Source organism: Solea senegalensis, linkage group LG16, assembly GCF_019176455.1.
Source record: "Solea senegalensis isolate Sse05_10M linkage group LG16, IFAPA_SoseM_1, whole genome shotgun sequence".
NCBI classification, from domain to species: domain Eukaryota; kingdom Metazoa; phylum Chordata; class Actinopteri; order Pleuronectiformes; family Soleidae; genus Solea; species Solea senegalensis.
In genome coordinates this window covers 19,693,513-19,706,871 of record NC_058036.1, presented here as the reverse complement: position 1 = coordinate 19,706,871, position 13,359 = coordinate 19,693,513, and the positions used below count along the sequence as shown (strand labels likewise).

The 13,359-nt window shown below is 43.6% G+C and overlaps 2 protein-coding genes across 5 annotated transcripts; both read right to left on the bottom strand.

The window, feature by feature from the left end:
* Positions 1-521: 521 nt before the first annotated feature.
* zbtb8a (zinc finger and BTB domain containing 8A) lies at positions 522-4,943 on the bottom strand. Of its 2 annotated transcripts, none has more exons than XM_044046728.1 (4): positions 4,759-4,943; positions 2,317-3,194; positions 1,464-1,633; positions 522-1,316 (listed from the first exon to the last, which is right to left on the bottom strand). In XM_044046728.1, the coding sequence occupies exons 1-4, from the start codon at positions 4,821-4,823 to the stop codon at positions 999-1,001; spliced, it is 1,431 nt and encodes a 476-aa protein (XP_043902663.1). In that variant the 5' UTR covers positions 4,824-4,943; the 3' UTR covers positions 522-998. The 2 variants fall into 2 exon arrangements, with proteins under 2 accessions (XP_043902663.1, XP_043902664.1); XM_044046729.1 differs by lacking the exon at positions 4,759-4,943 and adding an exon at positions 4,492-4,717.
* A 213-nt stretch (positions 4,944-5,156) lies between these two features.
* On the bottom strand, positions 5,157-10,379 carry gale (UDP-galactose-4-epimerase). 3 transcript variants are annotated; one of them, XM_044046792.1, is made up of 11 exons: positions 10,198-10,379; positions 9,405-9,528; positions 9,114-9,229; positions 8,090-8,203; positions 7,793-7,969; positions 7,597-7,710; positions 6,759-6,825; positions 6,584-6,669; positions 6,401-6,478; positions 6,174-6,288; positions 5,157-6,054 (listed from the first exon to the last, which is right to left on the bottom strand). In XM_044046792.1, exons 2-11 carry the CDS (start codon positions 9,523-9,525, stop codon positions 5,996-5,998), a joined length of 1,047 nt encoding a protein of 348 aa, XP_043902727.1. In that variant the 5' UTR covers positions 9,526-9,528; positions 10,198-10,379; the 3' UTR covers positions 5,157-5,995. The 3 variants fall into 3 exon arrangements, with proteins under 3 accessions (XP_043902727.1, XP_043902728.1, XP_043902726.1); XM_044046793.1 differs by having other exon boundaries at positions 9,114-9,226; positions 9,405-9,532; positions 10,198-10,378; XM_044046791.1 differs by having other exon boundaries at positions 9,405-9,532; positions 10,198-10,377.
* Positions 10,380-13,359: the final 2,980 nt, after the last annotated feature.

Genomic DNA, 13,359 nt, shown 5'->3' with positions numbered 1-13,359 from the left:
AAATCGGTCAAAATAGTCATAGTATAGTACGTCGACCAAAATAGCACCATTTACATCCAAGCATTTAGCAGATGCTTTCATCCAAAGCGTCTTACAACCGAGGCACTAAAATGTCATAGTTTAATTTTTCAAATTTAGTTTTAGACATGAGATAAAAAGTTTTATTTAAAGATCTATTTTACAAAAGCAAACATTAAGATTTTATTTGAACAGTTTTTCTTTTCCTTCACAGTCAAGACTAAACTATTGTAGGATCAATGGCTGGAAAGGTTCTTCAGACAGGACGACACATGGGCGGATTTCAGGCTGAGCAGAGAAGCCCTGGTTGTGTTTCTGGAACCTTCTCAACCAAGAACGGAGACCTTTATATTCCATTTCGGCTGCTTTCTAAGTGAGCAGGTTTGGCTACAGGGTCAATAATATATATAAATTTAATTTTTTCAACCCTGAAAATAAAGTCCCACTCAGAGTCATTGTTGTTGTTGTTGATGAATGAGTCAAATGCAAAATGTATAAAAATATTTTAATGTGTCAAAAAGTAAAAAAAACAAACAAATAAATTATAATTGGCTTCATATCGTAGAAAGCGCTGCAACTGGGAGACATGGAAAAGGAAACAAAAAGTCTGCAGTCAACTTTTCCTACAGGATGTGGGAAAATAGTTGAGTCATTGTCGCTCACACTTTGTTTTGCTCAAAGTTCCAGAAAGTTCAAAGGTGTTCTTCCATGCACATGACGACGCAAACATGTTTTCAAAGAGTTATCATCGTACAACAGACGCAAAGGAAACACTCAACATGCATGCGTTCTTTATGCAGCTTAACACAAATCATTCCATTTTGTCACGATACAATTGAAAGTGAAAATTAATTTCTCAGTTGCTTTCAAACTAAGAGACAACATAAATGTGTGTATTTACATTAGTGGATTCTTTTATGCATAAATTCTGTTGCGAGGATTTCACACACACACACAAACACGCAAACTTTGGTCCCATTTCACTGCAGCTCCTCGTCACTGTCGTCCACCTGCTGTATGATGAGGTCGGTGCCCGAGTCCTCGGCCAGGTCGTCGTCGTCGTTTACCATCCAGCTTCTCTTGGCGTCGCCCTCCTCCTCCCCGTCCACGCCCAGCAGCAGCGCCGGCTCCTCGCAGGACTCGTCCAGACTGTCCATGGGGATGTTATCACAGCCCACTTCCTGGATGCACGCGGTGCACATGCGGTAGCGCCGCGTGCCCTCACACACCACATGCCCCGTCTCCTCTGTCACTTGACACTTGCACTTTCTGCACACCAGCTTCCTCGCCTGATGGATCTGAGGGGGGAAAGGAAAGTGCATTCAACATCACATGTTACTGCAGCTGTGTGCATTATCCATGCATGGTCGTCGGGCTGTATTTATACGGCGCTTTTCTAGTCAACTCAAAGCGGTGTTACACTACACATTATAAGAAGTACCCACTGTCTCAAAATGGCTGCGGAGGTGCTCCAGGCGAGTGAAGCGTTTATTGCAGGCCTGGCAGGGGTACGGCCGCTCTCCGGTGTGACAGCGCAGGTGACGCTTCAGGTCCGCCTTCCTCTTCACCGTGTGGGTGCAGAAGGGACATTTGAAGCGCATGCTGGGGTTGGAGTCTGCGAAGAGCAAGAGAAACTGTTCACGTAGTCATATTCTTTTATGTGCAATCCAACAAGAATGTAGATAAATGTAAATGAAATTTTAATAATGTTCCTTTTGTTCTGTAACGGTTTGGGTTTATTTTGTCAGAATATAGAGTTTAAATACTGCATACATAATATTTTGTCATGTTTTATTTATATCTTCGTCACGACTGTGTCATATGTGTTTTCAAATGTGTTTGTAAACACTAATTTAGCGAATAAAAGGGTTTAAACAAAATATTTTTTTTCATATTTAATTTTTTCTTGCTCTCTCTAGGGGATTGCCACAGTGGATGAATTTATTTGTCTGGAGAACCCTCCCATTTATGAGGAGTAGAGCAAGTGGGTGGAGTCAGTTTAGAGTGTCCAATTAACAATGAGCAATGGGTTGATTGGGTACCCCAGCCCTTGACCTGGCAGGGATTCGAACTGGCAACCCTTCAGTCACAAGACAAGTTCTCTGTCTGCTTGACGATGGGCTGTGCACCATATTTCCTGATGTTTGTAACGGTGTCTATTTATAATTTTTTACTATCTGTACGACTGTAACACTGGGACTAATTAAGGATTTTCTTATCTCACTTATCTTCTACTGTGTTGAAGTATGTTTTTCATTTTGTCAAAAAAACCAAACCAGGTCTGACTCTCAAACCCACCTTTATTAAAGTGTCCAATCACACCAACGATCTGTGGTAGAGTTGCGTAGAGCTCCTCTGCTTTCTCAGCCTTTTGTGTCCTTGCCTCCTGGATGTCCAGGTCCTCCTGCTGGTTGGCACGGGTGCTGTTAGACGCTTTCCTCTTGTTTCCCCCTTTCCCCCGCCGGCGCTCTGATCCTGGCAGGGTGTAAAGAGGGTCCTGCGGGTCGTGGAGGTCGTCCGGGTCTGCACCAATAAGCTCATTGACTGGGCTGCTTGGGTTTGTCTTCATGGCTGAGGCTGAAACCTCCTGGTCTGTGTCTTTCCCCATAAAGCTAGACTGGGATCTGGAGTTGTCCCTGGTCCAGAGTGCAGGTGGAGGACTGACAGAGCACGGGCCTTGATGCTGCTGCTCCGAGGACTCCTCCCCTGCTCCGCTGGTGAAGCTACAGGTCTCAGACAAGCTGAGGCAGCGCTCGCTGTCTTCATCTTTCACACTGATGTCTAAGGAGGATTTGATGAAGTTCTTGCAGTAGGTGATGACATTGTTCATCTGCAGGTAGCTGGCTGCAGACATCACCTCAATCACATTATGGCTGGACAGGTCCAGCTGGCCGGAGTAGATGAAATCCAGGATGACGGTGAAGGTCTCGGGGCTGAAGGCGTCAAAGGTGGCGTTGACGGAGTCCGATAGGCCGTCGGGCCCCTGGGACAGCAACATGCGGAAGTAGCCGCTGCTGGCAAACAGGACGTTGCGGTGGGCCCTGAAGAGCTGGCCCTCCACCAGCACGCTGCAGTCACAGAACAGCTCCTGTCTGCGCTGCTGGTTGAGCTGCTTCAGCAGGTTGCTTTGGTGAGCCACTGTGATGTCAGCGGTGTTGAACCATCTCTGAGGCTGCCTGCAGGAAAACAACATGACAGCACTCTCAGAAATGGCAACAGAGATGTTCAGTTTACTCCAAAGTGCTTCGAACACACTAAATAGTTTAGATTAACGAATCTATTCAGGATTTTGAAGTATTTTTAACTGACGACGAGCTTATGACTCTTCCAGTGACGACACTCTCCAACCAATCAGTGGCCGCCAGTATAGGTCACTTGGAACCTCGAAAGAGCAGGTACTTAAAACAGTACCAGGTACGATCGCTAATGGAAAAGCAAAAAAAAGGGTGCAGAGTCAAGCCGTGCCGGAACTGTGTAGTGGAAAAGCGCCTTTGGTGTAAAAAGAATAAAAATGTAGTTGCAGGTCATGGCCGCACATACTTTGTGAGATGGTCATCCTAAATTTCTCAGGCTGTCTTCAACTGCAAGACAATGGACGTGACTGAACCTCTCATTTACGGCGCAGAAATCATCATAAATGCTTCATGTATTGTATTTTATATTGTATTTTAAGGATCCAAAAGATGATCAAAAAAAATGTTGATTTAAATGACTGATCATTCATAGTCGACTAATTGATTGGTGTTTGTCAATTATCCTCCCGTCTTTGTCCACACAGTGGACCAAACACCTCCTCCGCACAGGATCCGCCTCCAGGACACTGTCTGCGCTGTGATTGGCTCAGAGTGCCTTCAATCAAAGTCTTCTCCTAATGGGCTACACCCGTCTCCAGTCAGAGAGCGTCGGGTGACAAAACCCAGTAATCATACCTGAGGGGGGGTGGAGGGGGGATTAAATATCTGCTGTGACGAACACATCAAACCCACGAGAGGAGAGAAGCCAACAGTGTGGAAACTGACATTCAGCCCCGAGAACAGGAAGAAAGAAAGAAACTCATGCTGCTGCAACCTCTGTTACAGTATACTTCTCCTTCTACTGTGTTAACCTATTTAGCCATCTTCCTCCTCCTCCTCCTCCTCCTCCCCCTGCAGACTCTGAATTACACGCTCTCATTCGTAATTATGTGATATTTTGCTCATAGCCGCAGCGCCCGGTAATAACCCACGATTCCACGACGCCCGGCCCTGCTCCTCATGTCACACACACGAAAAACCCCCGTGTGATGTTTCGTTTCTGAGAAACCCCTCAGTTAATTCACACACACACACACACACACACAGCAGTCGACCTAGAAAAACGACACGGGGAAAAGAGTGCTGCAGTCCTGCGAGAGAAAAGCGGGCAGCTCAGTCTGTCCTGGAGCGACGCCCACTTCAGGCTCCGGCGGCACACAATAGAAAAACAGACACAAACCTCCAGCAGCTCAGCATGCTGATAAACAAATATATTCAGGTGCTGTGTGTCGCACGGGAAGGAGACAAAATCGCGCTAACACGCCCGTTTTCCTCCTCAACGCCGCCCCCACTTCGCGCTGGAGGTCCGGAGCGCGGCGAGCAACCGAGGAGGCTCTGCCTACTGCTTGCCCAAGCCCAGCGACTCCTCCGCAGGCGTGAGGTGTCGCCAGCACCCGCTTACGCCCCACGCAGAGATAACCCGTGACAAAAATGCATCGATACTCACTGGTGACTCGATTCGCCCGGTGCCCGGTACAGTCGACTCGCCCCCAAGTCTGCCACCATGTCCATTTTTTTTTCAATTTACTCTTTTTTTGTGCTGCTTTTCCCCCCCTCGTCCAGGGTCCAGTCAGCCACTTCCTGCTCAGCCCTAAAGACCGAAACCCGGTTAGAGCGACTGGAGCAGCGCTGTGCTGACGTGGGTGTTTATTAACTGGGTGCCCGAGGGTTCAAGGAGCCATTTAAAGCCCCAGTGCCCCGTTAAAATGTAGGTGTTTGAACAGAACTCAGTGTCGTCCAGTGTTTATAAACTCCAATTTAAATACAGTATGTGGCGTTTTCTTTTGAAATATGCTATAGCATCTTCATAAAGGAGCATTGTGTTTAAGATACACAGGAAGGGAGTTTTTCATGTAAGAAAAATAATTTATTAATTTGTTCATAGTAGTTATGGCTTATAAATCAATGCATTTATGGAGAAAAATCACCATCATCATCGTCAAACCTGACAAAACATAGACACTAGCCCACATTTAGGGACGTCTTGATACTTTTTTTTCATATATCCCATACTTATATCACCACCAACACCAAATCAGTCCGATATTGTCATTTACTGCCAACAAGCCATAACAAAACATTCCAAAATCATATAATATTCCAACTGCTGAACAAATGTTCCGCTGCCATAAAGAAGAAATAGAAATAGAAGAAACAGCCGACAACATTTAAAATGCCTTCTTTATAGTCTTTTAGTTCTTTTTCCTACACCCAATCCAGTGATTTTGACAAATATCGGACCGACAGTAAGTATCATATTAGTTCATCCCTTCCTGCAATTATTAATTAATTAAATTAGTTATTTTGATTTGCTCTGTACACGTGACATCTATTACATCTGTCCTGGAAATGAGACCACTCCTCCATGTCTCTCATTGAGGTTTCTTCCTTGTCTTTTTCTTTTTTTGTGAAGGTGTTTCTTACCCTGAACCAGGTGTCTAAGGACAGAGGACGCCACTTCATGTACAGATTGTCAAAGCCCACTGGAGGCAAACCATGATTTGTGAATTTTGGGCTACACAAATAAAATAGACTTTGATTTAAAAACAAACATACACTTGATCCAGAGCTAATGACACATGACAAAAATGTAAAGCTTCAGTTAGTCCTGAGGTCATAACACGTCTGTTTTTTTTTCCCTTCATGATTAGAAAAATGACTTAAAATATAATTTCACAAATGTATCAAGAGGCTTCACTGTATCCGTTGGGGTTCATGGACTGCCAGCGCCATAGATCCTCACCTATGTGGAGGAGGGGGGGAAAACTTGATTATGGTGGGGATTTTTCCAAGAACAGACAAAAAAAACACATGTAATTTTTGGAGAGTGATGACATGAAATGAAAAAAAAAGGACATTTACACATTCTTTCCAGGTCTAATGCAGCCTTCCAGCCAAGCTCCTTCTCAGCCAGACAGGGGTTCGCGTAGCAGGACGCGGTGTCACCTGGTCTACGAGGGGCGATCTTATATGGGATCTACAGAGAGGATGTATGAATAATGTGAGACAAAAAACAAAAACCCAGAACAACATCAGATTGTGTGGTTACAACAAAGTCACTCCCAGGAGACTGGATACAAATAACTCACCTCTTTCCCCGCTGCCTTCTCCATGGCTTTTACAATCTGGAGCACAGAGTAGCCCTTTCCTGTTCCTAGGTTGTAAACCTACAAACACATGTGCAGTGATGTATGAATGCCAGAGCGCCAATAAATACCTCAAGGGCGCCAATGTAGGTGAAAAAAAATAAAAGGGTCAGTTTCCCAGCATACCTTGCAGCCACAGTTCTCCTTGAGCTTCTTGAGAGCTGCTATGTGTCCCGCTGACAGATCTACAACGTGAATGTAATCCCGCACACCTATCAGAGAGAGAGTGACACGTCCGTGTCTTTAAGAAATAATATTTCATGGCACGGTAAATTCTGTGCTCAGTCCATTATTTCATTACCTGTCCCATCAGGTGTGTCATAGTCATTCCCAAACACGTTGAGATAATCTCTTCTCCCAATAGCAACCTATAAAATAAATGTAAAATAAGAAATTTGCATAATAAATGATCTAGTAAAACTTGAATACAGTGGAATATGATACTGAATTACATCTATGAAACAAAAGAAACAATACTAAGGGTATTGGATTTTTCCCATAATGCCAAATCTGATAACTGTTCAATAATAAACAATGTACACTGATATATGTGTGTATTGACAGGCACTGCAGTACACTTAAGTATTTCAAATAAAACAAATATAAAGTATGAACTAAATATTAAATACACCAATAAATCTTTGGATAAAAATAGAAAAGTACTTGACAGCTTTAATTACGTTTTAAAAAAACCCAACCCGGATCCAGACACACGTGACGTTCTCCACGTTGACTGAATATATGAGCAAACTTCAGATTATGATGTCTGTTTACTTTATAAAGTCAAAGTCTAGAAGACTCCGCCTTGTGTTGGCAAAGCCACAGAAAAGCCAGTGTCTAACTGTCAGTGACTAATATTCAGGCCTGCACAGGCACGACTGTGGTTTCTGTATTGTGACATGTTTTTGTTTTTTTTGCAGCACTGGATTCATCCTTATCATGTCATTTCTTATTTTATGTATAGTAACCACTCATCTGACGGACTCATTGATGCACCTGTGGTCGAATATTCTGATGTGTATACTACAAAGTGGTTTTCATGTCCTTCTCTCCTTATCATTTTAATACATAACTTTTTTTTTTTCATTCGCATCCACTGCTGCTCCGCTGTAGTTGTTTTTGAAAGACAGTTCACCTACCTGTGCAACATAGGGCAGCAGGTTGTTGGGGATGCCCTGAGGGTCCTCTCCAATAAGGCCAGAGACATGGGCTCCAATTGGGTTGAAATAACGTAGCAGCACTGCATTCCAGTCCTGCTCACACAGAAGAGACAGTGACACATTTTGTACATGTTTGCTTACGTCTATGAAGACCTTTCCACTTCCTACTCCATACCTTCTCTGCCAAACAGTGGTCCATGATCATCTTCTCGATGAAGTACTTGGTCTGGCCGTAGGGGTTCGTGCAGCCACCCACAGGATGCTGCTCATCGAGGGGCAGGTACTGGGGGTCTCCGTACACTGTGGCCGAGCTGCTGAAGACCAGATTGTGCACTCTGTGGGCCTGCATCACCTGTGCAGAAACACGGCACACGTGTGTACAATGAGCGGCAGGTGAGCACAGCAGACCTACAGCCCACAAACACACAGAGCAGCTCAGAGTGAAGACCGATGTGACGACACGAGAACTGACCTCAAGCAGGTTCATGGAGGCGGTGAGGTTGACTTTGTAGTAGCGCAACGGATGCGCCACCGACTCTCCGACAGCCTTCAGACCGGCAAAGTGAATCACTGCAGTAAAGGTGTGCTGGAATGCAGACGCACAAGGTTCAAATATGAATATGTTATAGAACCATTGAAAAAGCCATTTGATAACATAGGTACAGTAAGTATGAAAGCTTAGTGTGGAATTATTGGTGTATTCCTGGTCCATCAAAGTCAACCTATTATTCTTTTCATATTCACATAAGTCAGAAAACTGTGAAAGACGCTCGTAATCATTTCCCAGACCCCCGGTATCATCGCCTGTTATCTGAGAACGTCAAGGCTGGACTGGCACAAAAAAATCCCAGGCATTTTTTGTCAAGGCTGCTCACCGTCATTGGTGACAGAGTAACAGTTAGATATTAATATGTACTTGCAGCTTGGAAATTTGACTTTGACTATGTCTTCATAATGCGACAGTGTAAACAGATTTAGGTTCCCCACAAATAAGGAATACACACACACACACAGCTTGCCTTCATCCCTAAGTGTCCCCTCTTCTTCGGTTTCCTCCCTGTCATGTTCTTGCTACTTTCTATGACCAGCCACCTCTCCTCCTCCCTCCTGATGTTGCTATACAACATCAGGTGCTGCTGCCACCTGTAGTCAACATGTCTCTTATTTTGGAGCACTTTTGGGCATTCACCTGTAATTGCATTTTCTCTGCGCCTCCCTCATGCTTCGGTTCATCAATTTTTTCTATTGATTTATTGTCTTTTTACAAGCCTGTTCCCTACGTCTGTTCCAAAGTACGAGAACCTCTGAAGACGGAGCGGGAGGGAGGAGGCCTACTAGTGAGAGAAACGATTGGGCCAGTATAGGAAGTGCCTTAAATTGGCCAACAATGACGACAGACATTCAGTGTTTGCCACAACAGGTGACGATAAAACTTCCGTCAGTCAACTGAGTAATAAATTGGTTAATCATGAATCAGCTGTTATATCCTGCCTGACCTTTTTGAAGAGTTTTTCCAAGCCAGGCCGGTCCAGGAGGTCTAGTTCATGAAACTCGATACTGGTGTCCAGAAGCTTCTCTATCCTCCGAATACTCTCTGGCACGTCCCCTTCTCCTCCATTCATAACAGGATGTAACACACACACACACACACACACACACACACACACACACACACACACACACACACACACACACAGATACACAAACAAAGAGAGTAAATTACCAGAACATGAATATGACCACACTAAACAAACACATGTTTATCATTAAAAGAGATGGGAGCTTACCTCTTACTGCATTACTGAAGTTATCCACAACAACAGGCAGAAAGCCTGCTTCAATAAGATCCAGCACACAATGACTCCCAATGTAGCCTCCTCCACCTGTGACCAGCACCTTCTCTGCCATTCTCTGTCTGTAACACACAACATTTACTCAGATCTTTCGACTTAACACAAATAAAACAAGGGACACAAACGCAAAACGCTGTTCTCATTAGTGGTTAGATTAGGGTGTCCCTGTTGACTTTGTGGTTTTCTGACATCTACAAAATCAAGATTTTGTTTGTTCGCTCTCAGGGGAAAGAATAGATCACCCCATGTTCTTCTTGTCGCACGTCAGCAAACTCAGCCCTAAACCAGTCTGACTACATGATTGTTTTCCTTCTATAAACTATCACTAAATAGAAAACTATTCCATGAATGCAGGACATGCTAGTGCTGAATGATATGTAGGGTTATATGAAGCAAAACCCAGGGCACACACAAGAGCTCGAATGTCATCAATTTAGGTTTAAAACACAACCTTAATTTAATCTAGCATTGTAATCTGTGTGTGGGATTCAAAGTAGATAACCTCACAGTGAAAATTCAATGAATAAATGGTGACGACTGAATCACCATTTCAATGTGACTGGCTGGTCAAAAACAAAACAAAAACGTTTAATTTCTCATTTTCCAGTCCAGCATCTTTGACAGGAAGCAAACAGCTTTAGCCTCAGGTCTATTTTGATACAAAGGTCCGACTATAAACTTTCAAAATGACACTTTCCTGAGAATAGAATTGAAGTAAAATACTTACTACAAGTGTTGCGCGTCTCTCTGTCAAAAAAAGAATTCAGAAGAATAGTAAGTAAGAGACAGTAAAGACTTTAACACCAGTTCATTCACTCAAGTTTCTGTCCTCTCTTTCTGACGTGTCTTCACTTCCTGTTCAACGTGGAACGGAGTTAAGCGAAAGATTTTCACCCAACTTCCTGTACGGATACCTTCAAAATAATACGACAGATGTGCGCAAATTCGTAATACACCAACAATCTATACTGTTTCGAAGTATAAAAAATAAAACAATTATCAAAGAGTAGTTTGACACCAAATTTGACAACACAAGCAGCAGGTAGACTTGGTTTATTATTGGCTCGATTCAAATTCAGAACTTTTATTTTGAAGGATAAAACAAGTACACCAGCTTCATGGTTCTATAAAGTCGGTCTCGTGCGACGCGATGGCCTCATACGTCATGACGGCACACGAGCTCTCTGAAAACGCCACGCCCCGGACCTTTAATACAGGGAGGTTATTGTGTGGAGTTTTTCACCTGGTACACCCGGTAGTAAAGGAAAAGTGCCACGTTACATACACGACACGTTAACGGAGTTAAAACAGAGCCGCCCTAACATCGACCCTAAATGTTAGCCCTCAGCCCCCATGTGTTTCTGTCTCATTAGGACCAGGTTTAGGTTCCGATGAAGGTTACAGGTACTGACAAAGTCAGTGCTTATGCCTGAAAAAGTCCTAAAAAGGCACACACACACACTTCATGAGATGAGTACATAATGCTGGATACAGAAGAGGATTAGACCCACATGTTTTTGTTTTTCCCATCAATCCATCCATCCCTCTTCTACCACTTAATCATCCACATGGGAAGCAAAAAAAACAACCCCCCCCCCAGAGATTAAGATTATACATATATAATGCTATTATTGGATGAATGTGGCAGTGTGACATGGAGCCCCAGGGGCCCCACACCCCATTTAATGAGACATTGAATGATAAAGCGCTAGACAATGGATTGAGGGATAGTGACACACCCAAACAGAGACAGATTTGATTAAACAAAATCCTGATATTCGCATTGTATTACAGTGAGGAAAAAAATATTAATTCTTAAGAAGCAGCTCTATGTACAGTATTCCCACACCAGATCCATTTGTACAAAACAGAAAAAAAAAAAACTTCAGATCCTCGATAATACACAATACCTTTACATAAGGATAACAATGATCATATACAGTAGAATGTTGTTTTCTTTTATTTTTTCATGAAGTGCAGCTCGAGCAGGATTCTTTCATGCCCTGTTGGGAGGAAAAGAAAGAGGAGTAACATACCTGAAAAGATGAAATTTACTTGTTCCCATTTGCTGCAAATGCTGCCTCTTTGTTAAGTAAGGATGTGGAGCTGATGAAGAAATCTCAAGGAGAAAAACAACATTGCAAAATAATTCAGCAGGGGTACACGGTCATAATAACAGAACACAATCCAACCACTCAGAAGAGCACAGAGGAGAGAGGACAGAAGGAAACATTTAAAACTCAGAGGAGGACCAACATGTGACTCTTTGATAGAACACAGCAGGAAATCAGCGCTGCTATCTCTCTTATGAATTCGGTCCAGTTTGTAAGAATATACACTCTCTGTTAGGGCCAGCTGTGTGCTTCAAGTTAGTATGTCAGGATTTGCTTCTGACTTTTTGTGCTGCTGCAGGTCAGCAGCCTGGCACAGCTGTGCTCAGGTGTTTTTATGTGCGTGAGCGTATGACTCCACTGTTTCCTCATGCCTGCCACCCCAGCACTGTGGGTGGCTGCGGCTGTGGGAGGAGGGTGAGGGCTCCAGTGCCTGCGGATTGCCATGCAGGAGTTTAATGGCCACTGTGCAGAAGGCCTCGCCTGCCAGGAGAAAATACCCAAAAGGGAACACGGGGCTGAGCAGGAGCCTACATGCCTGCGCCGTGATAGGGGATCTGTGTGTGGCTCAGATGGGTGGACCTACCAAAATATTTGCCAGATGACAGAGAGACTGCAACTGGTCGAAAAACAACACGAGGAAAGAACCCTGCTACTCTGGTTACCACACTATATCTTTACATATATATGTATGATCAATCAAGAAAACTAACTAACTAACTAACGGAGACGGGCCTAGTATTGAACCTTGTGGTGTTCCTTTCTTCTGCAGAAGCTCCGTGTGTCCTTCAAGACATTGTGTTTGAATGTGAGGTATCAGCGCTGAACTGGAGGAGGAAGGACGGGGTGAGTAAACTTCCTGCCGAGGACGATCCTCACATTTCTGTGCAGTTGTGAAAGTACAGTAGCTTCAGTAGCTACGCATCACAATTTTCAAATTTCAAGCACCCATCCTTCGACTAAACCACGTCTTGTTGAGTCTTTTTGGTGTTTTTAGTCCAAGAAGATCTTTTTGTCTATCAGACATTTTTATTTAAAGGGACTAAATTGTCAGGAGGGTAATTTAGTAACGACTCAGAAATATTAAATCATCTTTTTCACAGTTTGTTAAATATATTAATAAAGCAAGGGGGTCACTAGCTCTTTTTTTGTACACTGTATTACACTGCACTCCTCACACACACTTGAGGAGGCCCCATGCAGGGCTTTAATCATACATCTCCCACAATTCTTTGGGAAAAACCTCACAGCTGAACTTAATCTCTGCACTCATACATTTCGTTACAATGACTGATTCTAAAATACTTTGTCCATTCAAATATGTTACAATATACAACACTATCTCTAAATCCGTGGCTGTCATAACATAAAAGTACAAAAACGAAGTAGACAGTTGATTCATCATAACATCATATGACATATAAAGTCCACTCCTCCCATCAAATCCACGGTAAATCATATTCATCCACAGAGGGAAAATAGAGAGTGATGGATGAGGCGAGAGGAGGTGTGACCATCCGCAGGATCTCTTCATCTCTCTCCACCTGAGTGCCAGTTAATCCTCCCCTCATCCCCCGAGTCCCAGCAGGATACGCTGGCTCCTCCTGAATGGCAAGCTGCATTAACGCGGAGGAACTTTCCCCTGCTGTCTGTTAGTCACTGCTGATTGGAAATTACAGGCCTGTGGTGAAAACACAGCTCTCCATCTCATCATCAAATCAATTTCCAGCCTTTTCTCTCACGGTCTTCTCTTCTCTTCATTTCTTTATCTTTTTTTT